The sequence below is a fragment of the Myodes glareolus genome, chromosome 21 (genome assembly GCF_982192425.1).
Source record: "Myodes glareolus chromosome 21, mMyoGla1.1, whole genome shotgun sequence".
NCBI classification, from domain to species: domain Eukaryota; kingdom Metazoa; phylum Chordata; class Mammalia; order Rodentia; family Cricetidae; genus Myodes; species Myodes glareolus.
Genome location: NC_142046.1, coordinates 16,771,793 through 16,788,878, shown reverse-complemented (window position 1 = coordinate 16,788,878; position 17,086 = coordinate 16,771,793). Strand labels below are relative to the sequence as shown.

At 44.6% G+C, this 17,086-nt stretch overlaps 2 protein-coding genes across 8 annotated transcripts in view; one reads left to right on the top strand and one right to left on the bottom strand.

Annotated features, from left to right (window-relative positions):
- Positions 1–8,255, bottom strand: part of Gtf3c4 (general transcription factor IIIC subunit 4) — a 30,487-nt gene extending 22,232 nt beyond the window's left edge. Inside the window, exons 1-2 of one of the 2 annotated variants that reach the window (XM_048431880.3) lie at positions 7,859–8,255; positions 562–2,385 (exon numbers count right to left, since the gene is read on the bottom strand). In XM_048431880.3, coding sequence (XP_048287837.3) covers positions 562–2,385; positions 7,859–8,203 — 2,169 coding nt within the window. In that variant the 5' untranslated portion in view covers positions 8,204–8,255. The remainder of the gene's footprint in view (positions 1–561; positions 2,386–7,858) is intronic. The other variant, XM_048431881.3, reaches the window with a different exon arrangement.
- A 169-nt stretch (positions 8,256–8,424) lies between these two features.
- Ddx31 (DEAD-box helicase 31) overlaps positions 8,425–17,086 on the top strand; it is a 70,827-nt gene continuing 62,165 nt past the window's right edge. For 3 of the 6 annotated variants that reach the window (XM_087899802.1, XM_087899805.1, XM_087899803.1), the window contains exons 1-6: positions 8,426–8,865; positions 13,280–13,536; positions 13,639–13,714; positions 14,527–14,570; positions 15,594–15,664; positions 16,442–16,506. In XM_087899802.1, the coding sequence (XP_087755928.1) occupies positions 8,788–8,865; positions 13,280–13,536; positions 13,639–13,714; positions 14,527–14,570; positions 15,594–15,664; positions 16,442–16,506 (591 nt within the window). In that variant the 5' untranslated portion in view covers positions 8,426–8,787. Of the gene's footprint in view, positions 8,866–13,279; positions 13,537–13,638; positions 13,715–14,526; positions 14,571–15,593; positions 15,665–16,441; positions 16,507–17,086 lie in introns of all 6 variants that reach the window. The other 3 variants (XM_087899804.1, XM_087899801.1, XM_087899800.1) reach the window with 3 other exon arrangements.

The following is a 17,086-nucleotide window of genomic DNA, read 5'->3' as shown; positions in this document are numbered from 1 at the left end:
TAAAGATCTGAAAAGGAAAGTAAACTAGCCACTGGCTCTTACCTCAACCTCAGTCAAAAATGGTGAACCTGCCTTCAGGAATCTCAGAATGAGACTGTGTGTGAGAGCTTTTTCCTCCTATTTTATAATCCTCTCTAGTCCTGGGATTAAAGGCATGCATCACCCAGTTTCTACAGCTACTAGTGTGGCTACTGACATTAAAGGTGTGTGTTACTATTACCTGGTCTGGTTTTTCTCTCAGATCTTCAGGCAAGCTTTATTTACTAAAATACAATTGAAATGCCACTATAGTCTATCACGCACCACTTGCCACCACAGTCTCCTTAACTCATCCACAGCCTGGAAATGTCTTCTGGCAATCCCTGCACATCAGTCAAAGGCACATAAATAGAAGAAAGTATGTCTTCAACTTCAATCTATATTTCCCATTTATTTCCCTGTACTTCATGGCAACTACTTACCTCAATAATGTCAATGCAAAAGCCAAGCCAAGCCAAGATCCCTTTACCCAGTAAGCAGAAAAGATGGTCCACAGGACTAGTAGTTTTGATAGACACCTACCCGTGCTGTTCTGTCATCATACTCCTCATCAGACATCAAAAAGTTACAGAGTCCCCTGGTGGGTATGCTGGTGTTCTCCGTGATCCAGGTGTGCAGGTACACTTCTCCGAGGACCCGCTTCATATGTTCCCTTGTCAGGTGCATCTCCACAGCCTCAATCTTCCCTTGGATCTCAAGGAGCTTTTCCTCAATGGGTTCACGGCCTCCGGAGTCTCCCACGGCAGTAAGAGAGTCTTCGGGGGGCTCCTCTGTGTCACCCTCTTTGCTCCTCTCCTGCAAGCCAGCCTTGGTCCCCTGCTTGGAAGTGCCTTCTTCCTGCTGTTCATCCTCACCATCACCCATCCCAGGTGAGTCAACCAGTAAGATTTTTGAGTCCTCGTGGGTGGGTTTCCATAAGGCCTCTGAAGGGGATTTCTGCATTGACTGATACAAAATCCTTAGGAGGAAAAGCTTAAACCGCCAAAAATAGGTGACCCCACTGCTTTCAATCTTTTTTTCCAAAGCTTCATGTAAAAACTGAGGAATATGTTTATCTTTTAAAATTTTCCAGCGGACTAGGTCAATTAAGTCCACCTGCTTAAAGAGATTCTGAACTGAAGATTCCAAGAGCTGAGCAGCTGCCTCTTCAAAGGTCTTGAGAGTAACAAACTGGACCTGGTAGTTCTTGTTCACGGGATGGAGGCCATTAATCATGCCCTCAGTGGTGATGATGGCTAGATAAGCACCACAGGGGCTCACTGCAATGCCATGAGTCCTCACTGAGCCAAATACATCTGAGAGTTTAATCAGCTGGTGTTCAAACTTCAATGCAACATCTGTGAAAATAGGAATCAACTGTCTCACCTTCCCATCACTAGAACAGGTGTACACTGTTCCATTCTGCTTGTCTGCAGTCATGGAGACGATGGGCAGTGAGTGAAGGCCTGTGACATGGGAGTTGTGAACATTCAGACCTGCCTTCGAAATCAGAAGAAGACACCAGAACACATAGGAGCCTCTTGCTGCTACCACTAAGCTACAGCTACACTTCTGGTAAGGATGATAAAGTGGAACACATTTGATGCTATGTACAGGCAATTGGTCCATTTCTTTCCACAAGACAACAGGCTGCCTTAAAGTGAAGTAGCCTTTGACTGCTTTGAGATTGACGGGGAGAATTTTCACTGGTCCAAAAGCACTGCCTACAATAAGGCCACTCATTTTCCGATTATTGTGCTCATATTCCCACCAAAACAAAACACTAGGGGAGCTGATTCCTGACTCAATGGTGTTGCATGAAGAGATGGACTCCTTTCCCACGAATGGCAGCTGAAACTGCCACACAGCTATATTCCCGTTCTCAAAGAGGACAGCCAGGAGCACACTGCCCACATCCCGGCACTCATTATTGTGCTTGACTTGCTGAGTGGTACAGATTCCTGACCATTCCATCCTGACTGGGGTCTGCATGCTGTGTCTCCTTTGAAACTCAGCAAAATCCCCAAGATTTCCCCCTGGACCCTCATTTTTAGAGAGTCTATAACTGGTCTCATAAAGACGTTCTCCATAAATCTCAGTCAGATCAACCAGCTGAACCCACTGGAGTCTGTTAAGGTTCACCTGCACAGTCAGGCGATTGTCCATGGTCAATGCTGCCAAGAGGCACCTGCCATTTGCATCACAACCCATGGGAGACCAACTTGTGTATTTGAAGCCCCGCATTGGGGGCAACGCCTTCCCCTCGGGGTTGAACATCCTGTCCAACATGAAAGTCTGGCTGATGGTGGGGTCTTTAGAGGAAGCAAACTTCTCCTTGCACTCAGCAACTTCTGTTTTTGAACCAACCTGAAAATAAGACATACAGAAGCTATCAGGTAAATATTCACATGCAGTAACTGATTTCCATTAACATATAAAACAATTTTATATTGATTCTGGCAATTTTGGCATTAAAGATCAAACAGCCAGGTGTGGCAATGCATACTTGCTAATATAAACACACTGGAAGCCGAAGCAGAAAGATCACGAGTTCAGTCAGCCAAAGTTGAGGAAGAACAACTCTATCTTAAAACAAAACAAAAATAATGATTTGATTATGATTAAACATAATAATAGTTATGTTTAAAGATTAAATGTGCATTTACTAATGAATTGGGTTTTTTTACAAAAAAGATTCAATAAACGTGATTATTCATTGCTTGGTTTCCAGATTCTTCTTGGAATTGGCTTACGGAATAGACAGCTGATTTACAAGAGTGAATGGAACACTTAGCTGAGACAGTCAAAAAACAGCAGCAGTTTTAAAAGTCGGGGAAATATGTATGTATATTCATTTTTGCTACATAGATAGCTGGATTTTGTAATAGCTTTGTGACTTATGCTGAAGATCAAACCAAAGGCCTCACGCATGCAAAGTAAATGCTCTACCACTGAGCTCTCGTTTCTGCTGTGCTTGTGTTCTCCAGGTTAGCTGGCTGGGTCAGCTTCCCCATGATGCGTCCATCTCACTACAGGAATGTTGGGATTACAGATGCAAGCCATCACACATCACATTGGGCTTTTTCAAGTATGTTCCGGGGACTGTCTAAAGTCATCAGGCTTCTGCTTTTAGGCCACTAAACCTCCTCATTTACCAACTCTAAGCCTTTTAATCTGCAGTTTCTTTAACATACCACACACATTTTAAACATCAATTTCCCTGTCTACTCTTGCTACAAGTAAGATGGCTCCTATCAGACTTCTCTGTTCCACCCACCACTTTTCCTGGCTCCCTTACCTAACTTGCTCCTGCCCATCGATCCTACCAGGTTTAGTCCTATGAGGGCTCAGATCATTCTAGCTATGCTTCATCCACACCCCTCTCCCCAGCGTCTAGGTCTGTTAACACATGTCAAATGCTCAGCCAAATGATGAAAGCTCTGAAGAAAATTTTAAAGGGATAGTAAATATAGAGGAAGTTGTAAATGACTAAAATTATAGCCAGGAAGGCTAAAGCAAAAAACCAACCAAACAAACAAAAACTCCAAAAAACAAAACATAGGTTGAGCTAAAGATACTTTCACTACACTGAAAGGAAGAACTCCATCTACTGTTTTCAGAAACACAAATAAAAGGCAAAGTGTACTGGTACACATCTGTAGCCACAATATTTGGGACACAGAGCCAGTAGTATCACCCCAGCAAGCTTCAGGCCAGAAAGGGATGCGGTCAGCCAAAGAAAACAAAGGAAAAAAGTAAAGTAAAAAACAAAACAAAACAAAACAAAACAAAAAAACAATAGCAACAACAAGAAAACTTTCCATTTTGATTTTAGTGCCAAAAACAAAGGAAAAAAGTAAACAAACAAACAAAATCTCTATTTTAATTTTAGTGCCAACTTTTTTTTAAGAAACTTGGAAATGGAAGGGTAGGACATGATTAAAAGGGAATTCAAGTCCTTTTAATATATGGATTTAATAAAAGTAACTTGATGTAAGTTACCAAGCACTGAGGCTAAACTCTAGAACACAGGCAGAAATAATCACTAAGAAGCAGTGCCTACATCCCAGCAAAGTTTAAGGCACTATTTTAAAAGATCTTTTAAATGTTAAGTAAATACAAGCTGTTAAGTCTAATTAATGACAAAATTCCTCAACATATCAGCAGTGAACAGTACTTGAGATAGCAACAGAGCTGAGGACATGGCTCAGTCAGTAGAGTTTGCCCCGCAAGCACAAAGAAACTGATATAAACCCAGAACTCATGCCAAAAGTTAGGTACAGCACTGTGAACTTGGTGAGGCAGAGGTAGCAGATTTCTAGAGCTCACGAGGCAACTTCCTAGAAAAGACGTCTACGGAGAGAGAAGTTTTGGAAATGCCCAATGTTACTCACTAGCCCTCCTAGAAGTAATGGGAGCATATAAAATGCCTTGGCTAGGGAGCCATTGTAAAAGCACTAGGCAAACCTAGTTTAAGCTAGGCAAACTTCTTTTTAAAAGTAGAATCTTCCAGGTTTTGAAACAGAACCGAAGCCAAAATATCTTAATTTTATGGCACTTAGAGATGGAGGACAACACTGATCTTGACCAGCAGGGTAATTTCTAACACACAATTAAATCCGAGTTTCTTTAGTTGATTGCATCTCCCTTCCCAACTCTTCCCATCACAAAATCAGTTAGAAAATTTAAACAAGCACTCAGATGTCTAAGGACCTAACCACTTGAAAGCTAAGTTTCCAGATGCTGCCAGAGCCCATCACTCAATCATGCACTCCTGAATTTCAAGCTGACCGCTACCCATATCAAAGTTGACACAAGAAGCCCCATTTGAAACTTTAAGTAGCAAGGAGCTATTTGAAGGCAGAGAATGTGTGATTTCCAAACACAGACAACAGTCATTTCGTGTAGCAAGCACAGCTAATAAGCAACTGATACACAGTAAGACTAGCTCAAAAAGAGCATTAGGATTTGTAACTGTATCAGTAATCTAATGGGAAAAAACTAATACTTATTCTTTTTAAGCTTTAATTTTTTATGTTCATGAGTGTTTGCCTGCATGTATGTATCTGTATTATATGTGCATGCCTGGTGCCCACAGGCCAACAGAGGGTGTAAAATCCTCTAGAACTGAAATTGCAGACAATTGTAACCTGTCCAATGTGGGCTTGAAACTGAACCCAGTTCCTTAGCAAAAGCAGCAAAAAGCTCTTAACTGTTGAGCATCTTACCAGTCCTGTGACTTATTATTAAGTCACATTTTCTTGCTTTGAATTATTTTTATTATTCAATTTTCTATCATATAATTTCAACCTCCAAGATGGAAACTTACAAATAGCTGATAATCAAAGTTTGAGCTGTGATTTAACAGAATTATAGAGCAACAGCTTCAAAAGCTGTTTAGTGTTTAGTTCATTAGCTGTGCTACATAATAAAAAAAATCATACCCTAGGTCTCAATTTATCTGTTATTTGAGTAGAAGCAATAGCTAGTTGGACAACACTGAGTAGATTTAAATCTCTAGAGACCATCACTATGTAGGGCACAGAAGAACTGACAGACTTCTTTATATTCATATTGCAAGACTTCTTTATATACATATTGCAACAATGAAGACCTCTTCATGTAAACGCTATCAATCAGAGGGCTATATAAAGATTTTCTGCTATTTAAATAGTGTGGCAAGTGCCAAATGTAGCAATATGTCAGTCAAGTTATCAGAATGTTAGTATCACCTTCAAACACATGCTTACCAAACTAATGCAGACTTTCCTTTATGTCTATATATTCCTATCTTGGGCACTACCATATACTCAAGGCCAGACATTAAGTGACAATGTTCTATTATGGTGGTTTTTTTTCTGAGACAGGGTTTCTCTGTAGTTTTGGAGCCTGTCCCAGAACTAGCTCTTGTAGATCAGGCTGGCCTTGAACTCACAGAGATCCTCCAGCCTCTGCCTCTTGAGTGTGAGTGCTGGGATTAAAGAAGTGTGCCACCACCACCTGGCCTATTATGTTTTATGCATGGATTAAACCTAAGTCTCCATAAAGCCTAAACAAGGCAAACTTTACTATTTCTGTTTTATAGATAGGTCCATCTTGTGCCAAAGCCCAGTGTCTCTCTGTCTGCCTCTTTCTCTCTCTCTCTTTTTTTTTTTTTTTTTTGAGACCAGTTTTTCTGTGTAACAGTCTTGGCTGTCCTGTAACTCTGTAACTCACTCTGTAGACTAGGCTAGCCTTGACCTTACAGAGATCAGCCTGCCTCTGCCTCCTGAGTGCTGAGATTAAAGTGCCTTTAATCTGTATTGGAGCCCACAAGATCATACAGTAAATGTACAGCTGACAGATTCATAAAAGCAGATCCACATGTGTACAACTTACAGGGGAACCTGTCTCTAGAGTTGCAGGAACACTTTCTTTTGGAAAAGAGGCTGTCATATCTTGAGTGGAAATCTTGTGAAGCCAATGATTCTTGTCAAGACAGGGTTTCTCTGTGAAACAGTCCTGGCTGTCCTAGAACTCGCTCTGTAGACCAGGCTGGCCTCCAACTCACAGAGATCCACCTGCCTCTGCCTCCCAAGTGCTGGGATTAAGAAGATTTTACACATGGCTCATTCAGTCAAATTGATTACCTAAGTCAATCTGTTAAGACCCTAATCCCAGGTAGGCTCATCAAGACCAAAATGCTATTTAAAAAAAGAAAAAGAAATATTATCCAATTCATCATTGTGTTTGAAATTTGAATTAAGTACGCTGAAAAGCACTCATGAGGGCTACTCAAACTGTACCTATGACTAATAGCTCAGATTTGGAAGAGTGTCTAGAAGATTGTCTAGAAGAGTGTGGAAAAACTTTGCTTTCAAATAAACATACTGCCATGTGGGTATACAGCTTTATAGCACTCCTTGCTTTTTGACTAGATTGTCTGTTCATAACCTGCCAAAGGATGTAAGTTCCATAAGGACTGTTCTCTACCCTGGTTTATCCCAGAACCTCGGTAGGCACTCACTCACTCTGACAGACTACATACTACATATACATACAGAGCTATACAGGAAATCAAAGTAAGCTTTTATCTAGGCTACAAAAAGGAACGGTATCACTCACTCACTACTTTAAAATACACCATGACTGAAAAACGGTGACATCAACACAAACTTTAGAAACTCGAAAGTTCAGGGACAAACTTGGGTTATATGATGTTGAAGGCACTAAATTTACAGAGACCTTGGACTTGGAAGTCTAAGCACGGGATGTTCCCTGAGGTTTTATTTTTCGTTCCATTTTCAAAGATCGAGATACAGACCCCTATTTACCCGTCTACCCAGGGAGACCCAAGGACCATTCACAATTAAATCGCCAAACAGGTAAGACCCACGAAAAAGACCAGTTTTTCTTCTCGAAGCAAAAGTGGCGCGAGAGAAGGGCGCACGCAACACAGTATAAAAAACAAAGCCAGCCTAGGGCCTCGGGGAGTTGGCCCCAGACAATAGGAGCGACGGTAGAGGCAGGTCCGGAGCTGGGGAAGCGGGGGTGGAGTCTCAGGCAGCACCCGGGCAATCGCGAACTGCGCTAGCTGCAGGAAAGGAGGGACGGATGACAGAACTGGGGGTTGGGGGGTCCACTGTGTATTGATGTATGTGTGGGGGTGTCTGGTAACAGCGCAGCAGCTAGCAAGGCTTTTCAGAAGCTGGGGCGATGTTGGTCCCTTGGTTGCAAAGAGTCGGATGCGCCGGGAATCCCGGGGCCAGGTGCAGGCCAGACTCCCCTCGGGATCGGTGACGCGTCCGCGGGAGCCCCGCAGGCGCCGGGGCCGAGCTCGAGCCGGGGCGGGTTAACTTACTTTGAGGAGGCAGCTGTTGAGGGGTGCGGGCACCGAGGTGCGGTGGATCACCAGGTCCTGGCCCGGGTTGTGCACGTCGCAGATAAGCTCCAGCACGGCGATGCTGCGGGCCGTGGACACCGACACGCGGTGGTCCTCCGACCAGGCCAGTGGCTCCAAGCCGCTCACCGCGTACTGCAGCTTCACGGCCGGCTCCCGCCGAGTCACCATGAGGCGGAACGCGGCGCTGGGCCCGGGGGCCGCTTCGGTCGTCGGCTCCTTCCCGCCCCCTTCGCCCTCCTCCTCGGGGGACGGCGAGGGCGCTTCAGCCGTGGGCCCCACACGGGCCTGGTCCGCCTCGCTCATCTTGCTCGGGGCGCAGAGGTCGGGTTCCCGGGCGCACAGAGCCCTCGCCACCGTCCCCCCCCCCCGCCCCGGCCGCCCCCTGCACCACGGCGCCGCCCCCAGCACCCTCCGCGACCGTTTACTCCCCTCAGGCCCCGAGCGCCACCGAGCCAGAAAGGACCCCGCCGTTGCTAGGCAACGTCACCCCTGCTAGGTGGCCGCAGAGCTGCCTGTCTGGAAAGTGCGCTCCGGGAGGGTTGACCCGCGTCGCGCCTGCGGCTGAGAGAAAAGGTGGGAAGTCCCTTTGCTAGACACTGGGTGCTAGGCTCAACTAAGAACCCGAGAAAGAGTGAGTCTCATGTGGGTGACTGAGATGCTAAGAAGACCAGCGTGGCGGCTGAGGGAGACCCCGCCAGGTGGGCGGCGCGCGGCCTCTTCCGGTTTCTGAGGCGTTCGGGGCTTCTTGACTCCGACCGGTGTGCGTGCTGCTGCGGCTCCTGGACCCGGAAGGGGCGGCGGCGGCGGCCGGGCAATAGCTGAGAAGTAGCTCACTATCCACGTGCTGCTCGGACTTCTGTTTCGGTCCGCAGCTCCGCATCCGGGCCATGGCTACCGTCTGTAGCCCGCTCCCAGACCGGCCTCTCAGGACGTACTTCGGACGCCCCCAGGGCCAGACGAGACGGGTAAGTTCAACCGTAGCCAGTGAGCTGTGGCGCTGATCAGATCGGGTTGAGTTCCTTTTTTTCTTTTTTTTCAGGGGGATTCGAGACAGGGTTTCTCTGTGTTAAAGTCCTGGAACTAGCTCTTGTAGACCAGGCTGGCCTCGAACTCACAGAGATCCGCCTGCCTCTGCCTCTCGAGTGCTGGGCTTTAAGGCGTGCAGCACCACGGCCCGGCTCAGGTCGAGTTCTTAAGAGTGTCTAGAGGGACTGGCGGGAGGTGCTCGGAAAGAGCAGGGAACTCTGCCTTGGGGGCGAGAGCCGAGAGGGCTCCTGAAACTAGCTGGAGAATTAGTTCGATGGACTTAGGATTGGAGGCTGTAGGAACTGGTTAAGTTCCTGAGACTGACTGGTGGTCTAGTCTTTTAGGGTAAGGATTGGAGGCTGAGATGTACCCAAGCTGGAAAACAGTGCCTAAGACATGACCACCGTGCATATCTTAACTCCCGAGCCGTTCCTTCCACTGTAGGCAAGGTAGAGCTCTGTTCGGAATGCGGATTGGACTCATTTCTTTGAAAAGCTTTTAAAGCGGAGGTTTTCATCCAAGTAGCAGGGAAAGAATATACAGTCATCATAATCTGTTGCCTAGAAAGGAGAACGGTGATTTAAACCAACCCTGCAGGAGCAGAAAACTGGTTTTAGGGTTGCTGGTTTGTCGTCTAGAAAGTCTGTTACATAGTCTGTTGGAAAATCATACGTGATCAAAGATCAGGAACGATGTGATTGGAAGTTTCACTCCCCCTCCTCCCCAGACACCTTAAAGATACTTTGTAACTCCATGGAAATTGAAGAGCAAATTGGCGGTCAGTTCAGATCCACCAGTGTTTTGAAGATAAACTTTTTGCTTATCTAACACTCACTGCAGAGTTTCACTTTTGTTAGGAAGAGGGAGGGACCTTCCTGAGCCTAGCTAGATACTTAGTAGTAGGGAGTCTTTGGCAAGTCATTGGTGTAGCTGAGTCTGTGTTTGAGGAGAAATACACAGACAAGCCAAGAGGGTAAGGGAGGGGGCAGGATTTACAGTAAGATGGCCTGAGCTGTCAGACACCAACCAGCTTTGTAACACACCAGCCTATGACCTTGGGGAAGTTCCAAGTTTCTCCTTCCATAAATAGGAAGGAGAACCTTTCTTAGAAGGTTGTTATGAAAGCTCCAGTGGGATAATAGTTGCAATAGCTCTGCTTATTGTCTGGCCCTTAGAGGCAGTTGCTGAGTGCCAGTAATGAAAATAAAGGCAATATTGTTGCCATTTGGGGAAGTAGATGGCTGTATCAGGTCAGCAACATTGGATCAGGGTAGTGCTGTGCCATTTGAAGGGCCCGGTAGGAGGCGGTACCTTGCTCTCCTGGTGTCATGCAAGACTTTTGAGTTCCATCTATACAAAAAGAAAAGAAAGAAAATTCCAAAATTTTATTGAGTGAACAGACTAAGCAGATTATCTGGTTTTCAGTGACTTCAACTGGTGTTTCAAAGTGACTGGTCAAGAGGTAACACAGGCTGGGTGTGGTGTACATGCCTTTAATCTCTTTACTCAGTAGGCCAAGGCCTTTGGATCTCTGAGTTCAAGACCATTCTAGTCTACATATGAGTTCCAGGCCAGGCCAGCTAGGACTACATAGTGAGAGACCCCCTCTCTTTCTCTCAAAAAAAAAAAAAAAAAAAAAGAGAGAGAAAGAAAGAAAGAAAGGAAAAGGAATCTGCCCCCCCCCAAAAAAAAAGAAGAGAAAGAAGAAAAGGTAATACAGGTCAGTGAGTCCGCTTGGTGGTAAAGGTGCTGCTGCCCAGCCTGAGGACCTGAGTTTACTCTCCAGGACCTGGTAGAGGTAGGAGGAGAGAAACAACTTCTCATAGTTGTCTTGTGGCCTTCCTGTGCTGGCCATGACATATATGTTTATACACACACAACAATACAAGGGAATGCTGCAGGCATCCATAGACGCCTGACTGTGTCTGTGCTTCGGCCTGTGTATCCAAATGGGAGTGAAGATGTGCTGAGCAGATTTGCTCATACTGGGAACTCAGGGTGGGTAACAAAAAGTACTCTGGATTTGGAAGGTCCTTCAGACAGCTTAAATTGGGTTGCTCTGTCTTCATACTGAACAAAATACTTTTTTTTTCCTTAAGGATAGTCTGCTTATTAAAGTAATACAGTTTAATTTAAGAAAAGTTAGAAGATACAACCCCACCTAGAGTTGCCATACCCAGAAATAACTTTTAACATTTTAGTGTATAGCCTTCAAAAAACTATAGCTATAATATTTTTGACCAAATAGGATACAGTTAATCAGGCCTCTCAGATTTATTTTCATGGAAGAGCATGATACATTCTGGGAATTTAGGAAAGACTGGCCAAAGGTAAAGGTGAATCTAAAGCTGAGGAGATGGGAAGAGGTTGTACTCTGGAAGCTTCCTAGATCTCTTTCTGCAGATTTTTCAGTGTTAGCCTCACAGCAGTGGAGAGCCTGCTCCAGTTCACTCCAAGCACTTATTTTGTTTGTTTATGACAGCGTCTTAACTCTGTAGCCTGGTGGCCTGGAACTCACTTTGTAGCCCAGCAGCAGTCCTCCTGCCTTAGTCTCATGAGTGCTGGGCTTACATGTGTAAGCCACCATGCTGGCTTCTGATACTTGCTTGTAGAGAGACCTTGATTTTCCTTCTGTAAAGGGTGAGTAGGATGCTGTGGTGGTAAACACCTGGTATGTTTAGTTCAAAGAAGGGGAAAGGAAAGGTGTGTAAAGGAGACGGGAAGCTTGCCCTTTTGGCTGCAGCAGCATTCTTCAGACTGGGCCATGGATGCTCCAGGAGGCTGGTCTTGTCTTGATTGGCGTAAAAGCTTCCTGAACCTGAGATTGATCTGTAGCAGAATAAGTTGAATCCTGAGGTAGAGAAGGGTTATGGTCAGAGGCCACTAGGCCAGCTCAGGAAACCTGTGGTAGGGTGACCTTCAGGCCTTTGAAACTGTCAGGTGAGGTGTGCGAATCCCATACTCTGACAAATGGCTTCATTTTTCTTTAACCTGAAAATTCATAAACTTGGGAACTTTGCCAAAACAAATTTTAAGATTAAGTAGGCTAGTGTTCACTTTATTACTATTAGTACTTGAAATTGTATTTATTAAATTTCTTAAAGGAATTTTTAAGTTGCCAGGAAAAGAGACTTGTCCTTTTTCATTGGTAGATTAGTTTGAAACTGACAGTCTTGATGAAACAAGACAGTGTATAAGCACAAATCACTGTTTCAAGTGAAGAGGAAAATATATTCTAAAACTCAGAATTAGAAGTACCAGCTATTATATATATATATACTTGTGCAGACTGGAAGAAAAGGCCAAAGAAAATAGAAGAATCTGATGTTTCTTGTAGGGCAGTGGTTCTCAACCTTCCTAGTGCTGCGACCTTTTAATGCAGGTTCTCATGTTATGGTGACCCCCTAACCATAAAATTATTTTCATTGCTACTTCATAACTGTAATTTTGCTACTGTTATGAATCATAATGCAGATATCAAATATGCAGGATATCTGATATGTGACCCCTGTGAAAGGGTTAGTCGACCCTGGGGTTGAGAACCACTGATCTAGGGAAAGTTTGGGCACCATGCATTAATTACATCCGTGTTGTGAAAATAAGCAACAGGCAAGAAGTGCCTAATGATGTATGTCTATGATCAGCATTCAGGCAGGGACTCCGAAGGCGAGGAGGGTTGGGAACAATATGATGGAAGTGATGGATGGAGCGGCACTCTGATTTGGAGTGGGGACGGCAAGTAGGAGCTGACTCCAGACCATCTGAATTGGAGCAGCTTGAGGGGAGAGGATGACAGATCCAAGCCCTAGGGAAGAACAGTAATGACAATTTCAGCTTCCTGGGCACGAGCATTCAACATCCCATTCACCTCTCCGGTCTCTTCTTAACATCCTTTATTGGTAGAAAAAAAATCTTATTTTGTTTCCCTGTGTGTCTCTATTCTCACACAAAAAAACAGACTCCTAGGGGTGTGGTTTGACTTAGTAAGCCTGCCTACTTCACAAGGTAGATTCTTGCTTCCCTTAGAACAGACTGAATTGGTTAATGTCAGCTGGCAGGACACCTCTCTCCCGATTCCCATTCTCATCTTGGATGACTTAACAGTTGAGGTAGATGGAGGTCTTGCAGATGAATGGACTGAGATTGTATGTCTCTCCCCTCCTCCACCCCCACCCCCCATTTCAGATGAAGCCAAAGAATCTGGTTGTAAACCCTAAACTGATGGTTGGCATATGGGGCATAATGATCTCTGCAGGAAGAGATACATTCTGTGGGCAGTCAGGCTTCACTCTGAAGATTGTCTTCATGGACTAATGCACCTCTTCTTGATCTTTCCTTTTGGAAACAACGCAGCAAGCAGAGGCTATCAAAAGAAAGCACCAAGTGTCCAGTGATGCTCCACCAACAAAACGGAGGAACGAAGAAATATCCTCTCTTTCAGCCAAGAAAACCAGTGATAGAGAAACTCCAAGAACATTTAAGGGGAGTGCACACAAATTGTTTCCTCCAAAGAAGTACTTGGACAATACAGGCAATGGAAGGCAAGAGAAGCCATGCATCAAGACTTCATCGCTGTTTAAAAACAATCCTGAGATCCCAGAACTCCACAGGTGTGTTTTGCGGTGCATGTGTGCCTTGGGTGTGAGCAGTCTCGGATGCCGCCTTTCCTTTGGCACCTTGGCACTGATACACACTTTGTCTTTCATCTGCAGAGCTGTAGTAAAGCAGGCTCGGGAGCAAGTGTTCTCTCCAGAAGCTTTCCAGGAGCTGAACCTCCACCCACACCTAGTAAGTATCCCACCCTGCTCTGCAGGTTGCTGTGATCTGTGTTCTTATTCAGTCTGTTTCTGCTCTTGACTACCTGAGTGAACTCAGGTAGTCAGTCGTTCCCTGACGGCGGCACAGGTTGCTATCTTTCCTCTCCTCTCGCCAGTTATTTTTAAGAAGTGCTGACTTTCCTTACCCAATTTAGTTTCTGTGCTGGACTTCATTTATTGGGCTTAAAGTAGCTTTCTAATTCCTGGTAGATGCAGTAAAACTGGTAGCAGATGTCTCTGTGGCCTTGGAAAGGGTGCTGAGCTGGCTGTTTACTGTCAAGGGACATGCACATTTTTGGAGAATGAAGGCAGAAAAGGCTGCTTAAATTGCATTTTCTACTAGCAAATGAATCTTTCTTTCCCTCTTTGTTTAATACCGTGAGTGAGTTTTCTAGTTACTGTGAAAAAGGAGAGAAAACCACAAGCCTGTCAGCTGGGTACAATTGACCTCTTCTTTCTGGTAGGCTATGTAGGATTGCATCTCAGCCTGAGTGTTAATAGGTGCATGGGGCTGGGTGATGAGTTATGAGGGTTGTCTTAATGCATTGCCAATTTGTAATAGCATCCTAATTCTATAAACTAGGAACTCAGCTAGATGAACCTGAAATCCTCCAGATCCTGTAGGGTAGAGGGCAGAACTACCCCAAAGGTGAAAATACTGGGTTACTGGAATTTAATTTGATCATAAATGTCAAGTGCTATTGTTACTCAGCATTTTGTCTTTATGTCATTGAATATATTTGCGTTAAATTGATAAATTCTTATTTTCCTATTCCCTTTTAGATTTCTACAATAAATACAGTCTTAAAAATGTCAAGTATGACCAGGTAAGAGGCTGAGGCAATCCCTGTTTTTTTTTTTTAAGGTTTTGTGAGTATAATGAGATAAAATCCAAATTGTCCATGGAGTGTAGAGCACATTTGTGTCTTGGTGCTGGGAATAGCACAGCTGCTAAAGGGCTTGACATATCTTTTAGCCTATGGATCTCCCCTCCTGCTTGCAGGCATACCAGGCTTCTTTCTATTTCTGCACTCACCTCCCTACCAAAAAACAACAGGTTTAAGATATCTGCCAACGGGGCATCTCTGAAAATTACTTGGGCCCAAAATACAGTATTTGATCATGTTATTTCTTAGCAGAAAAATAAGGTCAGCCAAAAACTGGGAGTAAATATTTGCTTGTGTATAGTGGGGTACTGAGAAGATAATCTAAATGCTTGCTGATTGGAGACACTTGTTAAAGAGAAATTTAGAATTAAAGTTTAAACAGTGAGCTGTGTAGTCATAATTCACTTTGCATAAGTAAAAAACAAGAACACAAAGGGGTAAAGAATCATCAGCTTCTTCCATTTTGTTTTGTTTTTATTTTTGAGACAGTTTCATAGCCCAGCTCAGTTGGCCTCAAACTTATTTTTCTTTTGCCTCAGATTCCCTAGTGCTAGAATTAAAGGCATATGCATCCTACCTCGTTTGGTTTGCCTGTTGGCTCAGCCAAATTTTAATGAGTTCCCTGTCCATTTTGGGATTGGGATTTAGTATACATGTTGGCAGTGTTCTCGATATGTGCAACAGTTTTTCAGAAGAAGCTGTGGCTTGTGGCTTCTTCCCCACTTTCAGCCAAGTTCCAGGAGTTTAAAAGATTCATTCTGATCACCAGAATGTTCTTAGCGCTCTCTCTCTCTCTCTCTCTCTCTCTCTCTCTCTCTCTCTCTCTCGATGAAGTAACTTTGGGCAGTCAGTAGGTAGAGCCAAACACAGGGTGTTGTATGTCAGGTAACCTTGTATCTGCCTGCATTCATGACTAAGCCATGTGGTAAAGAAGAGGTGTGTTCTCTCTTTTGGGTGCCCCAGTGTCCAGAAACAGAGTATCCCAGTGCTGCTGGAAGGCAGAGATGCCCTTGTGCGGTCCCAGACGGGCTCAGGTCAGTTGCTGTTTACCTTGTCCCTTATCCCAAGACACCTAGCCCACGATCATGTGCTAGGAAGGTGTCTGTGGTGGTAGAGTCTGTTTTGTCTTGTCTGGGGAGGGTGGCCATGCTTGCTTTTGATGGGAGGCCCAAAGCTGTTATAACTGAAGGAAGGTGGTGATGCTCCTGTGGTCAGTAGTGATGAGGGAATTTTCATACTTGAGTTCTGCCGCTTCCTCTGTGATTGCTGGCATAGCGGCCAGTATTCTTCACTATGGATGAAGTGACTGTTTATGGCTTAAAAGCAGTTCTGGCCTGAGCACAGTCGATGTCAGGGATGGATACACCACTTTCTGCCTGGTGAGGTCTTCTGACCCACTTTTGTCTTCTTGACAGCTCAGCCATGTTGAGGAGAAGCCTACAACTTCCTTTAATCTTTCTCTATCTTCAGAGGCTGGCTTGGGTTCACATTTGGCACACCATCACCACAGCAGCCATTTAGCTGAGGGAGAACCTCAGAGCAGCCATTTCTTAGCTTCCACAGATGACTTTCAGGCTGAGCTTCTGTCTAATTTGAGAAACATCATTACCTCTTCCCTTGTTGATGACCTAATGAGCTGAAACATTAAGGTTTTTTGAAGTTATATATTACAAAGCAAAGTTAGGAGCCATGGCAGACAGATAAAGTGCCTCTTAGACGTAGAGCATGCAGTTTACCTTCCCCCAGATTTGGCATTTTTACAGAAAGCAGAGCCTGTTTGCATCCTCACTGATGCCATTCTCTTTTAAAAGGTAAAACTCTTGCCTATTGCATCCCTGTGGTCCAATCTCTTCAAGCACTGACATCAAAAATACAGGTGAGCAGAACATGTGTTTCTTTGTGGTCTGTTGTGCCCATGCTGCTGCCCAGCTGAACCCTAGTGGTAATACTAGAGTTGAGGTTCTGTCTGCACTTAGCATTGTTTTCTCTCTTCCTATCCAACTAAGTGTGAGTGTGCCAAGAGTCACAGTCACTACTGTCTATGTGTAGGGCATGTGGGTAGAATGCTTCCAGTGTATCAGATGTGCCAAGTGCTGTCCACATGTTGATTTCTTGACCTCCCTGTCCCCCGCCCATCAAGTTGTGGGAGTTACTGTGATATAGTGGTGTGGGCAAGTAAAATAACCAAGGCCACATAGAAGTACCAGTTGGCATTGATTCCCACATTATTACTGTGTGCTTACAAAGAGGCGGCTCTGTCATCTGAGCTATGATTTGTGGTAAAGCTTTGTTGCTAGTTCCCTGCCCTGCTAGGGTCCTTCCCTTTGTCTTACACAGTACCCTGCATTGGACCTTCTACAGAATTACTGTTAGGGAAATACTCCAACATACTTTGATTGGCCCTGTCCATATATTCTTATATCCTATGTTGTATATCATGTGGAGTTAAATTATAA